The sequence below is a fragment of the Salvelinus alpinus genome, chromosome 2 (assembly GCF_045679555.1).
Source record: "Salvelinus alpinus chromosome 2, SLU_Salpinus.1, whole genome shotgun sequence".
In the NCBI taxonomy this organism is placed as follows: Eukaryota; Metazoa; Chordata; class Actinopteri; order Salmoniformes; family Salmonidae; genus Salvelinus; species Salvelinus alpinus.
Genome location: NC_092087.1, coordinates 129,997,176 through 130,017,000, shown reverse-complemented (window position 1 = coordinate 130,017,000; position 19,825 = coordinate 129,997,176). Strand labels below are relative to the sequence as shown.

Below are 19,825 nucleotides of genomic sequence, written 5' to 3'. Positions count from 1 at the left end.
GATCTCTCAGCAAGACGCGCGGTCAATTGAAGGAAATCTCAGTTGCATAAACATCAGTTGGATCTTTATTTAGGTGTTCACATCCCTTGTTCTAACAGTCATCACACATTTTGGGCGCTTGCAACACTTCGCACAAACAAGTCGCTTACAGCTGAAACAGGTTTTGTGTGTTTTGTTGCGAGTGCATCTGCCCACCTGGCAGTTTCTACTCGGCTTGCGCAATTGCTTGTGTGGAATCTTTGCTGCTGCCTTGGTCCTCGTATGTCTCTCACTTAGCCCGTGTGCTAGACTCATGATGAAGTCTCTCCTGCTCATGGGGTTCATGCACTGCTTAAACAACATGTGCGTGTTGATGGCAGCCAAGTCAAGCATGTTGTAGGACACAGTGACAGGCCAGCGGCGAGTTCCTCCTTTCACTTTACAGCTGTGCCATCTGATCCCAAAAAATCCACAACCTATAGAATAAAGTAGACAACATTAGGGTTATTTTCTCATAGGGAAAAACCCATTGTATAAGATGATCTATATATGACGACATGTACAGTGGTGGAAAAAATACCACTTGTCATACTTGAGTCATTTTCTATTAAGGTTTCAAAGTATATTTAATATACTTAAGTATCAAAAGTAAATGCTATAAATCCTTTCAAATTCCTTATATAAAGCAAACGAGACGGCATGATATTCTTTTTTTGGGGAGGAAGCCCAGGAAACAATCCAACACTCAGACATCATTCACAAACTAAGCATTTGTGTTTAGTGAAACCGCCAGATCCGAGGCAGTAGGGAAGACCACATGTTCTCTTGATAAATGTGTGAATTAGACAATGTTGCTGTCCCACTAAGCATTCAAAATGTATGTGAGTAAAAAGTACATATTTTCTTTAGGGTGGTAACCTCAAAATATTTAAGTAGTACTTCAAAGTAGTTTTACTTACTTATTTTACACCACTGGATGCGTATTATGTTGAAATAGCTTTGTTCGCTATTAGTTCATAATAGTTTTCTCGTTGTGTCCCTGTCGACGGTGCTCATGACACAAACGTTATTTCTTGCCTTGCATTGGTAAAGTGTGACAACACTCATTCTTCAGCACCGTTGTAGAGTACTGCTGATGTGCAGCGTGCCTTATTTTGCACAGAGGGAGGGGAGCTCCATTCTCGCTTTGTTCGTGGTGCCAACCAGGCTTGTTTTCTTTGCAAGCAACTTGTTCGCCAATGACTGACGGGAAGAAATTGTCCGTGTTGACATTTCTCCGCTACCGTTTTTGAGATTATAAATTGAATAGGTGAATGACATGCCCTCCTAAAACTGGTTCTAACTCCAGTTATGTTTGTGATATCGATAGGGGTTAAGATTTGAACAACCGCAGTGTGTTTAAATAGACTTATTTAGGAATAGGCGAGGACGGCAGGGACATGACTTTAAAAACGTAAATGTGTTTTGTGTCATTATGACGCCATCAGCCTTCCAAGCGCTAGAGACCTAGCCAGACCTGGACTTTTGATTTGACATTCCACAGGTAGTCGTAACACACTTGTCCCCCCCCCCCCCCCCCCCCAGATGTGGACGAGTGTCTCCCCAACCCCTGTGGCCACGGGGGCACCTGCCAGGACCAGGTCAACGGCTTCAAGTGCACCTGTCCCTTCCAGTGGAGCGGCAAGACCTGCCTCATCGGTCAGTCAGTCCTCTATCCCATAACACCCTGCACCTCCTCTTATCATACGGTCGTCACTATTTGGCCAAGTTGCAAAGTCTGACTTTGCATATTGGCCATCTAGTTTGAGCCCTATCATACAACCACTGAGCTCTCATTCATCCTCGAAAACGGGCATGCCAGGATGGGGCAAAGTTCCTTCGGCACACTGCTTTTGGGAATCCTCTGGGGACAGGGATAATGTGGGGTTTCCTAAGCCGGGGGATCATCCCTTGAGGAATGGCAGTGTGTTTTAAAGTGCTTAGAATGAGGAGTGAGAGGATGGGTGCCACTAACTCTTCACTTCTGTCTTAATCCACTAACAACTACCCCCCCACCCCACTCCTTCTCACCCTCCACTAACAACTACCCCCCCCCACACCCACTCCTTCTCACCCTCCACTAACTACCCCCCCACTCCTTCTCACCCTCCACTAACAACTACCCCCCCACCCCCACTCCTTCTCACCCTCCACTAACTACCCCCCCACTCCTTCTCACCCTCCACTAACAACTACCCCCCCACCCCTTCTCACCCTCCACTAACAACTACACCCCCACTCCTTCTCACCCTCCACTAACTACTACCCCCCCACCCCACTCCTTCTCACCCTCCACTAACAACTACCCCCCCCCACACCCACTCCTTCTCACCCTCCACTAACTACCCCCCCACTCCTTCTCACCCTCCACTAACAACTACCCCCCCACCCCCACTCCTTCTCACCCTCCACTAACTACCCCCCCACTCCTTCTCACCCTCCACTAACAACTACCCCCCCACCCCTTCTCACCCTCCACTAACAACTACACCCCCACTCCTTCTCACCCTCCACTAACTACTACCCCCCCACCCCCACTCCTTCTCACCCTCCACTAACTACCCCCCACTCCTTCTCACCCTCCACTAACTACCCCCCCACCCCCACTCCTTCTCACCCTCCACTAACTACCCCCACCCCCACTCCTTCTCACCCTCCACTAACTACCCCCCCCCCCCACTCCTTCTCACCCTCCACTAACAACTACCCCCCCCACTCCTTCTCACCCTCCACTAACAACTACCCCCCCCCACTCCTTCTCACCCTCCACTAACAACTACCCCCCCCACTCCTTCTCACCCTCCACTAACAACTACCCCCCCCCACTCCTTCTCACCCTCCACTAACAACTACCCCCCCCACTCCTTCTCACCCTCCACTAACAACTACCCCCCCCACTCCTTCTCACCCTCCACTAACAACTACCCCCCCCACTCCTTCTCACCCTCCACTAACAACTACCCCCCCCACTCCTTCTCACCCTCCACTAACAACTACCCCCCCCACTCCTTCTCACCCTCCACTAACAACTACCCCCCCCACTCCTTCTCACCCTCCACTAACAACTACCCCCCCCACTCCTTCTCACCCTCCACTAACAACTACCCCCCCCCCACTCCTTCTCACCCTCCACTAACAACTACCCCCCCCCCACTCCTTCTCACCCTCCACTAACAACTACCCCCCCTACTCCTTCTCACCCTCCACTAACAACTACCCCCCCTACTCCTTCTCACCCTCCACTAACAACTACCCCCCCTACTTCTTCTCACTCCTTAGTGTGAGGAGCAAGAGGATGGGTGCCACTAACTCTTCACTGCTGCCTTGATCCACTACTCTTCACCCCGCCTGGCACATCTTGTGTTTGTCCCCAATTGCCTTTTGCCATGGGGACCGGCTCTGATGCGGTTTGAATGCAGACCACCAGGAAAGACCATAGAAATAGAATTCCTAGAATAGGCATCCCCAAGTCAATGGGTGGGTGACGGGGGAAACGATTCTAAATTCTATTCCTATGGCTGCCGACACCTCGCAGTTGCATGCCCAATGCCCTGTAAGAGGAATGAAGGAATGAAATGTTTTGTGGGTTTCAGACGCCAATGAGTGCGAAGGTGACCCCTGTCTGAATGCTAACTCCTGCCGCAACCTGATTGGAGGGTACTTCTGCGAGTGCCTCCCTGGTTGGATGGGCCAGAACTGCGACACCGGTGAGTACATTTTTTTTTTGTGGTTATTTTTTTCTCAATGAAAAGGCCTGTCGCTTGTTCTAACAGGCTTTTGTTCCAGCCCTGCACTAACATAGGTAATTCAACTAATCATGGTTGGCAATTGAAAGCATGATTAGTTGAAAGTGTGTTCGTGCCAGGGTAGAACAAAAGCCTGCTCACCCTGCCATTCAATCTCCAGAGTCATACGTTGCACAACCCTGTTCTAAAATGAAGCAATGGCACGTCAAGTGCCAGTAGCAACTTTAAACGACTGTTCTAGGGCCAGTTTTGGAAGTGAGTTTATGACAATGACGGCTAGGACTGAGGCTGGCTCAGTGTTTATTTTAATTTTTTTAATGGTCCTGGACTAATAGTTCTGGAGTGGTCTGTCTGAAATTGGAAGACAGAAAAAACAAATACAAAAAAATAATAATAATGCACGTTTTTATCTCGAGTCATTGTCTGCTTGCACAGCCGGGCAGACGATAACGTCCAAATAGCATGGGCGCTCAAACAATCACGTGAAGCCCCAGCGCACCGAGGCCGCGCATGAATCGCACCCACTCCCCCCATTCTCGAACAAGGCTTATGTTGAGGAAAGCTTGTGGGAAATCTTGACAATTGTATACGTTTGTTTATTTTTATTTGATTGTTACAAATTGTTTCCACAGATATTAATGACTGCCAGGACCAGTGTCAAAATGGGGGAACCTGCAAGGTAGGTTGATTGAGTTTCTCCCAAATGGCATCCCATTCCCTATATAGTGCACTACTTTTGACCAGAACCCTATCATGGGGAATAGGGTGCCATTTGGGACACATGTGTTCTTATTTTTCTGGAATGTACCGGTCCTGGTCGATTTACATATTTCGGATACTTCCTGGCATATTGGAGTTGTTTTTGGCTGCTTTCTCTCCCCCCTTCCCCTCTTTCTCCCCCTTTTTCCCTTTATGGCAGGTTTAAAAATGGCAAACTGCTGAGACATGCTTTCAGAACACAGACATGACAGAGTTGCTCGGGCAATGCTAACAAAGAGCGGGGCAGAAGACATGAATGCTTGTGGAGAATGGGAGGGAGGGAATAGGCGGAAGGTCTTCATGACTACAATAGATCAGATTACCATAAACATTCTCGTCCCCTGCCAGGAAAAAGAAATGTCTTCATTATTTTCCAACCCTTTCACAATGGCTTGTTTTCCTTACCGCCCCGTTCCGTACCTCACACTTTTTTTTTTTCGTTTTCCTCCCCTCCCTAGGACATGGTGAACGGGTACCGCTGCGTTTGTCCGTCGGGCTTCGGCGGCGAGCACTGCGAGAAGGACGTAGATGAGTGTGCCAGTGGCCCGTGCCTGAACGGCGGCCGTTGCAAGGACGACGTTAACGGCTTCCAGTGCCTGTGCCTGCCCGGTTTCTCTGGCAACTTCTGTCAGGTGAGCAGAGATTGGCACCCCACCCCCTCACTGTGCCCAGAGCCTACCCAGAGTTGGTTCAAGTCACCTCAAACATAACACTGATCCAGGAGCAGATATTGCTGCATCCTTCTAATGGTTTATGGTTAGGATTGGAGGTAGCATAAGCTGATCCTAGATCTGTGGTTAGGGCCAACTTATCTTGAATAAATCCAGAGTAAGTTGCAGTCACCTCAAACCACTGATCCACAGTCAGATACTGTATTTCCCCATACCTTTAATGGTTAAGGTTAGGATTAGAGATGGCCCTAGATCGGTGGTTAGGGCCAACTTTCCTTGACTTCCTCCCTCTCTCCTGAGTGAATCTTCTCACCATGATCTGTTTTCATTGATATCCTCTTCAATAGTTTTTTTTGTGCCACCCATCCATCCACCCCACTGTAGTCGCACCTGCGTTTCTCTCTGCAATCGTTTCTCTTTGCAACTCAAAACCGGAGCTTTGTCGCGCTTGTTAACACTTGTGAACCTTCCGTCTGGGCTAAGTCTGTCTTCTCTTTTCCCGCCTCCTCCAACTCCCCAGCGCTAAGCGTTTGTTTATGGGTCTTTAGCAGGTTTCCGTGGTGAAGTCGACAATGGGTTATTATGGAAAAGGTAAAATGGCAGGTATTATTTTACATGGCTTATGTCTAAACCGTTCTCTGTTTTTGTTCTCGCCTTCTCAGCTGGATATCGACTACTGCATGCCGAACCCATGTCAAAACGGGGCCCAGTGTTTCAACCTGGCTACCGACTACTTCTGCAAATGTCCCGAAGACTACGAGGGCAAGAACTGTTCCCATTTGAAGGACCACTGTCGTACCACACCCTGCAAAGGTTCATATTTGCTTTTTGGTTCAGCCTTGTGCAGTCTTTACATTGCTGTAAAAGTCTGTTGGTTTTCAGTGTTAGCGTAGCCAGTTTCGGCTAGCTTGGCTAATGCTAATGAAGGCTAACTCAAACAAATTTAGGTCACTCATCTCCCTTTGCTTTTTTTTTTTTATACTGTAAATCTGAGAGTGGGGGCTTTTTAACCTGCAGAGCCTGTAATCTAATCCGCTAACTTGAGGCCATTGTGCTGGGTGTGTGTCACACCAGTGTGTAAAGACCTAAGGTTAGCAAGCCCGCGCGGCACAAACCCGTTCTCCGCCGGTCCCCCAGGGCCTCGTTACCATGGGAAGGGTTGAGATTTGGTTTCATGTTTTCGAGCCGCTACTGCTGCCAGGCTACTTTTTTTTGACAAGACACTCCCTTTTAAGAACCCCCCCGCCCACTCCTCCTTTTGACAAATGGCCTCTGCTTCTTACATTTTTCCTCTCCTCCCTTCTAGACTGTGTTTGTCTCTCCAGAACGCCCCAGAAAAATCTGGCAAACTGAAGTGCTCTGTGTTCCTCCTGCTAAAAACACGATAGACCCCCTTCATTTTCTCTCTCTGTGTGTGTGCTCGCGCGCATTTTTGAGAGTAATTACGACAGTCCGATAAGGGTTTATACGCTTGTATTTAGTTGGGCTGCTTTTATCTAAACACACACCACAGATTGAAGAAATTAGGAGGACTTTGGCATGTGTTGAATATTTATTTATTAGACGCTTTAGCACCCAAAGCGCTTGTGAAGGTTTATACGATGTGTGGTAATGTCACTTCTGTGCAATACATATCAACATTTGTGATGGCCATATATGCACACTGTCCTGACCTCGCCCTCTCTCCCTCAGTGATTGACAGCTGCACGGTTTCCGTGGCATCCAACAGCACCCCTGGGGGCACGCGTCTGATTTCGTCCAATGTGTGCGGGCCCCACGGGCGCTGCCGGAGCCAGGCTGGGGGCCAGTTCAGCTGCGAGTGCCAGGAGGGCTTCACTGGGACATACTGCCATGAGAGTAAGTGACTCCCCCAGTTCCAAGAGGTGAAGAATGGTGGATGAATGGCTGACTGGAGGATGGCTAGATGGTGGATGGCTAATGTGTGAATTAAGGGATCAATGTGGGGGTGTGATGGAGGCATGGATAGAAGAGAAAATGTGGCAGAATTATGAGGTGGATAGGGCAGAGCATGGAGTGAGAATGGTATTGCAGGGGTGGTAGAGGACAGGATGGGCCCTTCTTGAGAAGCGGATCTTCTTTAAAAACCCTGCTTCGTTCCGACCACAAGTACACCACAAGAATCTCCCTCCCCGTTATAACGATTGTTCCTGGCGCTTGACAAGATCTCTCTCTGTCACTACACACGCATCCTTGGGTTCGAAGCGTGCTCTCGCTCCCTCCAAGCCTGGCGACTTTGTTCTCACCAACACTTCTTTCAGGGGAGAGTGTTGACCCCCCCTTGACGATTAATTATTAGCTCCCTGTTTGATGGATGGCCGTTTTAGCTGCCAGCTCCCTAGCCCAGAGAGGTCAGGCGGGCTAGACCTGGCCCTGCCAGTCACTGGGTTATCAGCTCTAATGGAGGACTGGAGGCCCCAGGCGAGGCCTATGCTGTCTCTCAGACACAGGCCGTGATTAATGACCCTGTCCAGCCTTCGCTAGCCTGTCAGGGGGTGGGGAAGTTGTTAAATGAGGGGGGTTCCATGCCTCCCCACCCCTAACTCTCGTTTTCTTAAGCCAGGAAGTCTGCCTGTTCTTGCCTGGCCTTGTCTCTCCCACGCACTCACACACCCAACACCAAGCTCTCTGTTGTGGTTTTGGGTGACAGAAGAGGGAGTTTTGGGAAGGGCTTTTGGTGGGAGGTTACTTGACCGGAGACGACAGTCAAAGTAAATGGGGCACTAGGGAAACCGCAAGGGCTCCGTTGGATGTGTAATGTGGAAACAATGTGAGTTGTTCACTTGTTCTAAGAAACTCTAGAGAAATGGTAAATAAGTCCTTGAAGGGATTTCATGGTGCACGCCTTGATTGCATGGCTTGATATTGTGCATATTCCTCAGTCTTTTGCTTATTTATCCTCTTTCTTTCACACACTCTCAGATATAAATGACTGTGAAAGCAGCCCGTGTCAGAACGGGGGAACGTGTATTGACAAAGTCAGCCTGTACCAGTGCATCTGTGCCGAGGGTTGGGAGGGACCCAACTGCGACAACAGTAAGTTAATTTTCTTCTCACCACACAATACTGTTATGTAGTCATATTTGTTTATTTGAATAATGGATTTCACTTTCTTTGACCCACCGGTGGATAATACATTGTTATTGAAGTTATATACAAGTTGCCTACAATCACCCCACAACGTAGTACAAGTGTTCATAAAAGCTCATGGTTCTTTGGTTTGTATTATTACAAAAGTATTCATACAGTGGTACACAAGTATACTATACGTGTGCTTATGCATTACATGCAGGTGGAACAGTGCATTGACTTCTTTATCTGTCTGGCTTTTTAATATTGAAGACTTGTTATCAGCATTATAACGTCTGGTAGGCTATACATAACACTTCCATATTGCATTCCTAATGCATAGGCAACACACAAAGTGCTACCAAATAATCCCGCTTGTTTCAAGCCTTCAAGTGACAGGGGATATGGATAATCATTAGGCCCATATTGAAAAAAGGCTTAGGTGTTCGGGGATGGCAATGAGCGGCTACATTTTAGAGAAAATTGTAGAGGCATTTTAGAATTTTAAGCTAATTTGCTGCAATTTTACACATTTCTCCATGGAGCTGAGATTCTTATTTTTTTTTGTTTTAAAGCTAATTTCTTGGAATTATAACATTTTTGCCATACAGTTGAGAGAATGTTTTAAAGCTAGTTTCTGGCAATTCTATGCATTTTGCCATGGATAATACGGTGTTCTTTTGCTCAAACATAATAAGAAAATGAATACCGCTAAGTTAATTCCCCAAATAATGTTCTATTCTCCCTGACTGTCTAGCTTTTATTTTGGTGATTTGAGAACTAACAAAGATCACGTTATGGAAAAAAATATATAGGTCCATTATCTTTTATACATACTTTAAAACCAGATGTAGTCATTGAATTTTACACTTAGTGTTTTTCCATTCTGAAAATTTGACTTTTGCGACCTGAAAAAAAAAAAAACAGCGTTTAGGCAGCCCGACAAGGATTAAAATGGCAGAAAAATCTCTGCGTGTTTTTCTGTCTCCGTGAAGATGCCAAACAGGCAGTTTTTTTAGTTTTGTCATTTCATGTTTGTCTCTGTCTTGTCTCCTCAGACATTGACGACTGCAACACCAACCCCTGTCGCAACCGCGGCACGTGCCGGGACCTGGTGAACGACTTCTTCTGTGAGTGTAAGAACGGATGGAAGGGCAAGACATGTCACTCAAGTAAGCCCCCTTTACTACAGTATCTCTCACTTTTTTTATTTTCGCCCTGGGGCGGCCATGTGAAGTGTGATATAAGCATGTGTGCATGCTTGTACGTGTTCGAAAGGGTGTGTTTATGTGCATAAATTAAACCTATATATGCAGGTATGTGTTAGGGCCTAATGGTTTCCTGACATTGACTATGAACAGTTGCTAACATGTAGTCTTTTTTTGCTTCCAGGGGAGAGCCAGTGTGACGAGGCTACATGCAACAATGGCGGAACGTGCTACGATGAAGGGGACACCTTCAAATGCATGTGTGCCGCCGGATGGGAGGGTGCCACCTGTAATATAGGTATGTAGCATAGCCAGCCAGTGCTAAATTATTGCAGCTAGCTCTGTAGCATTTTCCAGCTAGCTAGCATGTTGGCTAAAGGTTGTGTTTGCTTCTCCAGCTAAGAACAGCAGCTGTCTGCCTAGCCCTTGTGAGAACGGAGGCACCTGTGTGGTCAGTGGAGACTCTTTCACCTGTGTCTGCAAAGATGGCTGGGAGGGCCTGACCTGCAACCAAAGTGAGTGTGTCCTCCCTTGTCCCAGTGACTGGGGTAGGTAATACATCTTTCGTAGAGAATTGTAGTTTTTTTTTGCACTATTAGTTGTTCATATCAACTTGATAGTGTAATATTCAGTTGCACTACATTTTAATCTGCCATAGTAGATGAGTGCAGTTTGGCCTTCGTCCATTATGTAAAGGATGTATCTAGCTAAATCTTAACAATAGGAAACTTTTTATATACTTTATTTCTTAGATGAATGGTATATGTGGCCTCTCAGCTAGCCACACGCTCATCTTGAGTTAGTATTCAAACATTCACTGTGTTAGAGGTCGAGCGATTATCATTTTTTGATACCGATTATTGGAGGACCAAAAAAAGACTATATCGATTAATCGGCCAACTTATATATTTTTTTTAAAATAATATATATTTGTAATAATGACAATTACAACTGCAACAATACTGAATGAACAATGAACACTTATTTTAACTTAATATAATGCATAAATAAAATCAATTTAGCCTCAAGTAAATAATGAAACATGTTCAATTTGGTTTAAATAATGCGAAAACAGTGTTGGAGAAGAAAGTAAAAGTGCAATATGTGCCATGTAAGAAAGCTAACGTTTAAGTTCCTTGCTCAGAACATGAGAACACATGAAAGCTGGTGGTTCCTTTTAACATGAATCTTCAATATGCCCAGTTAAGAAGTTTTAGGTTGTAGGAATTATAGGACTATTTCTCTCGCTACCATTTATATTTCATATACCTTTGACTATTGGATGTTCTTATAGGCACTTTAGTATTGCCAGCCTAATCTCGGGAGTTGATAGGCTTGAAGTCATAAACAGCTCTGTGCCGCAAGCATTGCTAAGAGCTGCTGGCAAACGCAGTAAAGTGCTGTTTGAATGAATGCGTACGAGCCTGCTGCTGCCTACCACCGCTCAGACTGCTCTATTAAATCATAGACTTAATTATAATATAATAAACACACAGAAATACGAGCCTTTGGTCATTAATATGGTCAAAGCTGGAAACTATCATTTCGAAAATCAAATGTTTATTCTTTCAGTGAAATACAGAGTTGTTCCATATTTTGTCAAACGCGTGGCAACCCTAAGTCTAAATATTGCTGTTACATTGCACAACCTTCAATGTTATGTCATAATTATATATACAATTCTGGCAAATTAATTACGGTCGTTACACAGTTCGCATCGAGCCAGCAAGCCCAAACTGCTGCATATACCCTGACTGCTTGCACTGAACGCAAGAGAAGCGACACAATTTCCCTAGTTAATATTGCCTGCTAACACACATTTATTTTAACTCCATATACAGGTAAAAACAATATATACTTGTGTGTTGATTTTAAGAAAGGCATTGATGGTTAGGTACATTAGTGCAACGTTTGTGCTTTTTCCGCGACTTCCCTTTTGTTACATCATCACCCGTTTGGTGAAGTTGAAGTAGGCTGTGATTCGATGATTAAACAGGCACCGCAAAACAAGTTAGTTAACCTAGTAATATCGTCAACCGTGTGTAGTTAACGTGTGTAGATTGATTGTTTTTTATAAGGTAAGTTTAAAGCTAGCGAGCAACTTACCTTGGCTCCTTGCAGCCACAAGGTCCTTCTGATGCTCCACTCGCGTAACAGGTGGTCAGCCTGCCACGCAGTCTCCTCGTGGATTGCAACGTAATCGTCCAAAAAGGCCGATTTACCGATATTTGTTATATGAACTTGAAATCGGCCCTAATTAATCATCCCGATTTTTTTTTATTTTTTTTATATAAATCAGTCAACCTCTACTCTGTCTAACCCAACTTTCTTATAATTCTCATTTTACAGATTCCAACGACTGCAATCCCCACCCTTGGTAAGTCAATCCCAAGCCAAGTTAGACCCAGTAAACATATCTGCCCTCAGGAATGTCCTGTTGCTGATAACACACACACACTCTCGTATACACTCAGCGTCAACAAAAGAGCCACAAACAACTCACGTAACCCTGTTTGCTCAAGTCTTCACAATCAGACCTTGTTCCACTTCCTTTTCTACCCAACGCCATTTTTAAGAATAATATGAATGTATCTGTTAAACTATTTTTGTGGTGAAATCATTTAATGCAGAGGGAATTCTGAGTGATGCTTGTTTAGATACTATCTAAGACATGGAATTATATTTCCTACCTGTTTAGTCAATTCTTATTGGTTAAGAGCTATGACCCCTGACCTCTGTCTCTGTCCTTATCTCTGCAGCTATAACAGTGGAACCTGTGTGGACGGCGATAACTGGTACCGGTGTGAGTGTGCCGCAGGATTCGCAGGACCAGACTGCAGGATTAGTGAGTGTTAACCCTTTGCGTTCCTCTCCCCCCACCCCCCTTACTATTCTTAAGCTGTGACAAAAGTCAGTTAAGTCGGGGCTAAATCAGGTTTGTCTTTTGGATTTGGTGGTGCTTGTAGGACAACACAATGGAGGATGAGGCAGTTCACGCTGCGGTTAGCCCTTTGATCCAGTTAAAGAGAGCTCAGATGGAGAAGTTGATCACCTGCACTCATTCCCAATGATAACTTGACCACCCAGAGTTAGTCCAACTGTTAACTAGGAATGAAACTAGGGTAGAGTTTGAAAGTATTTGATCTTCAAATGTTTTTTTTTGGTTATGAAGTTATACTACTTTGTAATTGGCACAGTTTGGTCTGTGGCTCTGGGGAAAAATACCAGTCTAAGGAAAATGGTTCCCAAGACGTACAGTGGGGCAAAAAAGTATTTAGTCATCCACCAATTGTGCAAGTTCTCCCACTTAAAAAGAAGGGAGAGGCCTGTAATTTTCATCATAGGTACACTTCAAATATGACAGACAAAACGAGAAAAAAAATCCAGAAAATCACATTGTAGGATTTTTAAATAATTGATTTGCAAATTATGGTGGAAAATAAGTATTTGGTCAATAACAAAAGTTTATCTCAATACTTTGTTATATACCCTTTGTTGGCAATGACAGAGGTCAAACGTTTTCTGTAAGTCTTCACAAGGTTTTCACACACTGTTGCTGGTATTTTGGCCCATTCCTCCATGCAGATCTCCTCTAGAGCAGTGATGTTTTGGGGCTGTTGCTGGGCAACACGGACTTTCAACTCCCTCCAAAGATTTTCTATGGGGTTGAGATCTGGAGACTGGCTAGGCCACTCCAGGACCTTGAAATGCTTCTTACGAAGCCACTCCTTCATTGCCCGGGCGGTGTGTTTGGGATCATTGTCATGCTGAAAGACCCAGCCACGTTTCATCTTCAATGCCCTTGCTGATGGAAGGAGGTTTTCACTCAAAATGTCACGATACATGGCCCCATTCATTCTTTCCTTTACACGGATCAGTCGTCCTGGTCCCTTTGCAGAAAAACAGCCCCAAAGCATGATGTTTCCACCCCCATGCTTCACAGTAGGTATGGTGTTCTTTGGATGCAACTCAGCATTCTTTGTCCTCCAAACACGACGAGTTGAGTTTTTACCAAAAAGTTCTATTTTGGTTTCATCTGACCATATGACATTCTCCCAATCTTCTTCTGGATCATCCAAATGCTCTCTAGCAAACTTCAGACGGGCGTGGACATGTACTGGCTTAAGCAGGGGGACACGTCTGGCACTGCAGGATTTGAGTCCCTGGCGGCGTAGTGTGTTACTGATGGTAGACTTTGTTACTTTGGTCCCAGCTCTCTGCAGGTCATTCACTAGGTCCCCCCGTGTGGTTCTGGGATTTTTGCTCACCGTTCTTGTGATCATTTTGACCCCACGGGGTGAGATCTTGCGTGGAGCCCCAGATCGAGGGAGATTATCAGTGGTCTTGTATGTCTTCCGTTTCCTAATAATTGCTCCCACAGTTGATTTCTTCAAACCAAGCTGCTTACCTATTGCAGATTCAGTCTTCCCAGCCTGGTGCAGGTCTACAATTTTGTTTCTGGTGTCCTTTGACAGCTCTTTGGTCTTGGCCATAGTGGAGTTTGGAGTGTGACTGTTTGAGGTTGTGGACAGGTGTCTTTTATACTGATAACAAGTTCAAACAGGTTCCATTAATACAGGTAACGAGTGGAGGACAGAGGAGCCTCTTAAAGAAGAAGTTACAGGTCTGTGAGAGCCAGAAATCCTGCTTGTTTGTAGGTGACCAAATACTTATTTTCCACCATAATTTGCAAATAAATTCATTAAAAATCCTACAATGTGATTTTCTGGATTTTTTCCCTAATTTTGTCTGTCATAGTTGAAGTGTACCTATGATGAAAATTACAGGCCTCTCTCATATTTTTAAGTGGGAGAACTTGCACAATTGGTGGCTGACTAAATACTTTTTTGCCCCACTGTATGGTGTTTCATTTGGAAGTCTGACTTGTAATCACTGTCTGTTAGTCAGTAGGCTAGATGGACTGATGCATATAGATTGAAGTGACAGAAATAGAGTAGTACCCTAACAGTTGCCAATCTGGTCCCCTCAGACATCAACGAGTGCCAGTCGTCGCCTTGCGCGTTCGGCTCCACCTGCGTAGACGAGATCAACGGCTACCGCTGCCTGTGTCCGCCAGGGAGGGCCGGCCCCAGATGCCAAGAAGGTAAGACCTATACCCTCCATGTGTTCCTTTGGCGGCTCATACTGGCTTCAATAAATACATTTTCCATCATGATCAGCAGTGTAATTATCCCTGTTGGATTTTGCCATGACAATGGACTGTATTTTAGTTGGAAACGTAGTCTCAATTTTTGTTGAGTGTGCTATAGCTCTTTAGGTGGTGTTTACCTAACTATAAACAGGACATCAGATCAACGATGTATAAGTGCACGGTACAATAGTTTTATTGACATCACAAGAACCTAAGTCTTAACAAGAGTCAATGTAGGTGTAAACAGTCAACCGGAATAAAATACAGTACATCTAGGATTTTGGGCATCTATAGCAAATGTTAAGGTTCAATCTTGATGAGACTAAACTCGCCCCCTCCTGCGTTGCAGTTACTGGGAGACCCTGTGTTGTCAACGGTCTGGTGGCCGTGGACGGGACCAAATGGGACGACGATTGCAACACCTGCCAGTGCCACAATGGGAAGGTCACCTGTACAATGGTACGAAACCACAGGTTTTACGACAAGCTGTTTTTTTGTTTTGTTTTGTTTGTACCACATTCAATCCCCATAGTGATGTGAGCTAGCTATGCATTGAATGACCACAAATGATCACCGCCACTGACCACAGTTGACCACATTCCTGTCCCCCTCCAGATCTGGTGCGGTCCCAAATCCTGCCGGGTCCACAGTAAAAGCCACAGCGGTGGCGAGTGCCCGGTCGGTCAGATGTGTGTGCCCGTCCGGGACGAGTGCTGTTTTGTCAAGCCATGCTCCAGCCAGGGCGAGTGCTGGTCGGCCTCCCGCAGTCCCAAGCCCCACGCAAAGTGCCACCCCGAGAGCAACTGTGCCAACGTCACCTTCACCTTCAACAAGGACACCATGCCACAGGTGAGTTGGCGCAAGCCACATCATAAAAACATTTATTCAAACTTAAACTAGGAAGTCAATTTAACCAATGGCAAAACCATTGTCACATCCAGTTTGGCAGCATTTCATATTCCTTTGTAAGACTAGGAGCAGTATGCAGTTTTTGATTAACTGTGATGCTTTAATACTTGTGAACTTATACATTGAACCTTTTGACCTCTGTGTGTGGCAGGGCTTGACTGTTGAGAACATCTGCAGCAAGCTGAGGAGTCTGTATGTGGTGAGGAACCTCTCGTCGGAGTACTCGGTGTCCATGACATGCGAGCCATCGGCCACAGCCAACAACGAGATCCATGTAGCCATTGTAAGTACCGCTTGGCAATTTTTTTTGCCCTCAATTCCATAATTGTCAAGAACAAGCAAAGGACCATTTTGAAACATACATTAGTCATTTAGCAGACAGTCTTACCCTAAGAATAACTACATTAGCATAAGGATTAATTTTTCCTGTTTCTTGTACGAAGACTTAACTCAATGAGTTCTTATTTTTTAGTCGACGGAGGACCCCAGAAGAGGCAAGGCCCCTATCAAGGAGATCACGGACAAGTTCATAGACCTGGTCAGCAAGCGAAACGGCAACGGCACTATCATCACAGCCATCATCGAGGTCCGCGTCCAGAGGAGGCAGAGCCACAACCCCAATGGTCAGGGCACAGGCAGCCATTTTTTGTTTCTGCAAGGACATTGGCCTTCACTAGTAGTGGGATGGTTTTATGTACCTAGGTTTGAAAAATTCCTGAACATTTCCCATGTTTTCCAGAAACCCTGGTTGAAGTATTTTGCAGTTCAAAATTGTTAATTGGAAGAGGGAGAAGATCATATTTCTGCTGCTGTCAACTTCTGCTTAAACTATAGTTTTCGATATCTGAGTCTCCCTCCTTTGTTCTAGTCTTTTGATAACTAACACCTTCCCTCCCTTTCTCCTTCCAGCAGACTACCTGGTCCCCCTGCTGGTGTCCGTAGTCATCGTCATCTGGCTCCTGGCTGTGGCCTCTGCGTTTATCTGGTGCCTCAAGCGGCGCCGAAAGCCCAGCACCCACACGGGTGTCAACACCCAGTCGTCGTCCCCGGCGACGGCCGCCGAAGACACCAACAACGCCGTCAACAACGTGCGCGAGCAGCTCAACCAGATCAAGAACCCCATCGATAAACACGGCCTGACCAATGGCCTACCCCCAGTTAAAGAACACCCCAGCCACCACCACTATCACTACGAGGACAAGAACTCTCTTATCAACGGCAAAATTAGAACAAACAACTCCGACGTGGGTAGCCACCATTCGGATGACGAGGAGTCTGAGAAGAGGTTTCAGAAGGCTAGGTTCCCAAGGCAGACGCCATATACGCTAGTGGACCGGGAGGAGCGGAGCCCACAGCCGCTCAGCACGGCCGGCAAACACCCCAACTGGATTAACAAACAGGACAACAGAGACTTGGAGTCGGCACAGAGCTTAAACCGAATGGAATTCATTGTATAGCGCACAGCTTGGTGACCTTGGCCTGACCCACTTCAACTGGTTTCTCATCGTTGGAAGGTCAACTGAGGGGCGCTCCACAAAGTTGTTGATACTGTTGTCATATTTTTGAATCAAAAAGTTGTGATTTACCCTTCACAAAGAAGACAAATTTCCATATGTTTAATTTATGTTTCGACAAGCTGGCTCACACTGGCAATAACGGTTGACTGTGGTTTGGCTGGATTTCCGGGTGCTTGCATTTTTTTTATTTTTTAAACCAGTTAACTTCAAGGCGGCACTTGTGTAAATGTACGTGTAAGAACATATCTCTGTTGTTCGGTAAGCTGCTGTCAAAGGCTTTTTACAGCCTTTTACCCGGTAGTCATACGAAGTGTACAATTTAATATTAATGTGGGTTTAGCCTCGTAACTGGTTTTGTATTTGTACGCGCTTCCGCATCACCATACCACAGCAACTAATCAAAACGTTATTTATTTTTGTTTCAAGCAGGTTGAGTCTGTCAGCAGTTGCTGCCGATATGAAGAATTTGTGTCAAATGTAGAATGATGTATAGATCTGTAAATAATTTTTTTTTATTAATCATTGTGTATATTTGATTTATTAACTTAATAATCAAGAGCCTTAATATCATTCCTTTTATTTATATGCATTGTTTAGATTAGAAGTTTTGACAGCTTTGTAAGCTTACAACTTCCTTGTTTTTGAAAATATTGTTTCAATATATACAGTCAGGTCCAATATATATATATATATATATATACAGACATTGACCATTTTTGTTGTTGTTTTGGCTCTGTACTACAGTAATTTGGATTTGAAATTATACCATGACTGAGGTTAAAGTGCAGACGGTCAACTTTGAGAGTATTTTCGTACATATCGTATGAACTCTTTTTTTTTTTTTAAATGACCTTTTTTCTGCGTGATCTACCCATTTCAAGGAACCAAAAGCATTTGGACAAATTCACTGATGTGTGTTATTAAGTTGAGTATTTAATCCCATATTCCTAGCACGCAATGACTACATCAAGGTTGTGACTCTACACACTTGTTGGATGCCGATTCTGTTTGTTGTTTCAGATGATTTGCTGCCCAATAGAATTGAATGGTAAATAATGTACCATGTGTATGACGCGTGCAATGCCAGGGTTGTGGTTTCGGTTAACTAAACGTCAATGTCATTTGAGTCACTTATTGTAAATATGGTTAGGATGTTTCTGAACACTTCTACATTAATGTGGATGCTACCATGATTACGTACAAATCGTGAATAATGATGAGTGAGAAAGTTGGAGGCACAAAGATCATACCCCAAGACATGCTAACCTCTCACCATTCTCAATAACGTGAGAAAAGCGTATTTTGTGGCGGGTGTGAGATGTGCCTCAACTTTCTCACTCATAATTTATCATTATTCGTGATTTTCTGTTGTCATGGTGGCATCCACACGAATCAATGAAAAATAGCCTCAAATTAAAGCCGACTGTCAACAATTTAACTTCAGTCATTGTATCATTTCAAATCTAAAGTGCTGGAGTACAGAACCAAAACAACAAAATGTTTCACTGTCCAAATACTTTTGAACCTCACTTTGTTTCATAAATGCCAAAAGTGTTCTTGAAAGAATAGTTTATTTTTGAACAATTAGATGGGCATTTTTGTTCACACCAAAAAAAAATTAAAAAAAATGTACGATGTCTGTTTGAAACCATTTCTATGGTATATTTGCCAGGACTCTTTTGTAAGTACTTAAATGTAAATGGGATGGCAGGGGAAAGGACAAAATAACATGGAGGGTCATTTGAAACAACGCAATGTGGCAGACACATTGCTTGCCAATTAAATACTTTTAAGGGAACTTTTCTTTTCTTTTTTTTTGGTTGCCTGATGTTTGAATGTACAGCATAACAAGTGTCAAGAACAGGAAAAAATGTAATTAGATCCTTTGTATAAAAAAAATAATAACTGTTTCGATGTATGTGATTACTTTGCATATATGGTAATGAACTCTAATAAATGGTGGAATTTGTTTTACGTGGCCCGGTGCCCCAGGTGGGTGGAGATTTCACTTAAGGACCAATGGGATGGTCTTCAATGAGTGAACTCGGGTCACCGGGCCATGCAAAACGAACTCGACCATTGAGATACTTGAAGAGAGGAGATCCAATATGAACACTGTAGAACTGTCATGTGACACATAGCCTTTCTGGATTGGACGGAGACCACAAGGCTGTAAACATTTTATTTATTTTTTGTTTGCCCTGAAAATCATGATTTAAGAGAAAGTGTGTACAGTTCACTTTAGTGTGTAAAGAACTTGAGAATTAAAGTATTTTTTGGGGGAGGTTGTTCCTGGCAAGTCTTTGTTTTGTTTTGGAAAGTCATATTTATTAAAATATTTTGTACTAAAAGAGCTTAGTCTTTGTTTTCTATTGCTTTCTGGGGCAAATGGTCTGGTGGCGTAAGTCGGCGGTTGTAGACTAGACCACATGGCGGATGAGCCGCATTTGCTGTTGAGTGTTGAACAATGACGAGCCTTTGAGCCTCGACTATCCCTGTCCTCTCACACATGCACTAACAGTCTCAGCAGAAACGTGAGGGAGTTTAAAAGGCCTGTACACAGCCCTAACCTGCGTGGGAACAAGCCTGTCTTTCACCTAAATAAACAGGAGACACTTACAAATGCATTTATAGAGGAATCACTCCAAATGGAAAAAAACAAGCAAGCGTTCCTCCTGTCTGACTTGACCCTGACTGAGATTTCATTTTTATTCAACTTGATTTGTCCCTACTTATTACGCTGCGGTTGAAAAATGGG

At 44.5% G+C, this 19,825-nt stretch overlaps 1 protein-coding gene and 1 long non-coding RNA gene across 3 annotated transcripts in view; one reads left to right on the top strand and one right to left on the bottom strand.

Annotated features, from left to right (window-relative positions):
- LOC139568791 (protein jagged-1b-like) overlaps nucleotides 1-19,418 on the top strand; it is a 33,844-nt gene extending 14,426 nt beyond the window's left edge. Inside the window, exons 9-26 of one of the 2 annotated variants that reach the window (XM_071390877.1) lie at nucleotides 1,564-1,677; nucleotides 3,612-3,725; nucleotides 4,397-4,443; nucleotides 4,982-5,155; nucleotides 5,857-6,007; nucleotides 6,887-7,051; nucleotides 8,135-8,248; nucleotides 9,340-9,453; nucleotides 9,674-9,787; nucleotides 9,888-10,004; nucleotides 11,839-11,866; nucleotides 12,249-12,334; nucleotides 14,480-14,593; nucleotides 14,991-15,100; nucleotides 15,257-15,490; nucleotides 15,702-15,833; nucleotides 16,023-16,173; nucleotides 16,463-19,418. In XM_071390877.1, the coding sequence (XP_071246978.1) occupies nucleotides 1,564-1,677; nucleotides 3,612-3,725; nucleotides 4,397-4,443; nucleotides 4,982-5,155; nucleotides 5,857-6,007; nucleotides 6,887-7,051; nucleotides 8,135-8,248; nucleotides 9,340-9,453; nucleotides 9,674-9,787; nucleotides 9,888-10,004; nucleotides 11,839-11,866; nucleotides 12,249-12,334; nucleotides 14,480-14,593; nucleotides 14,991-15,100; nucleotides 15,257-15,490; nucleotides 15,702-15,833; nucleotides 16,023-16,173; nucleotides 16,463-17,007 (2,624 nt within the window). In that variant the 3' untranslated portion in view covers nucleotides 17,008-19,418. Of the gene's footprint in view, nucleotides 1-1,563; nucleotides 1,678-3,611; nucleotides 3,726-4,396; nucleotides 4,444-4,981; nucleotides 5,156-5,856; nucleotides 6,008-6,886; nucleotides 7,052-8,134; nucleotides 8,249-9,339; nucleotides 9,454-9,673; nucleotides 9,788-9,887; nucleotides 10,005-11,838; nucleotides 11,867-12,248; nucleotides 12,335-14,479; nucleotides 14,594-14,990; nucleotides 15,101-15,256; nucleotides 15,491-15,701; nucleotides 15,834-16,022; nucleotides 16,174-16,459 lie in introns of both variants that reach the window. The other variant, XM_071390876.1, reaches the window with a different exon arrangement.
- LOC139568792 (uncharacterized) lies at nucleotides 48-1,412 on the bottom strand. The gene is made up of 2 exons (XR_011673663.1): nucleotides 939-1,412; nucleotides 48-455 (listed from the first exon to the last, which is right to left on the bottom strand). It is a non-coding gene; the product is annotated as an uncharacterized lncRNA (long non-coding RNA).
- Nucleotides 19,419-19,825: the final 407 nt, after the last annotated feature.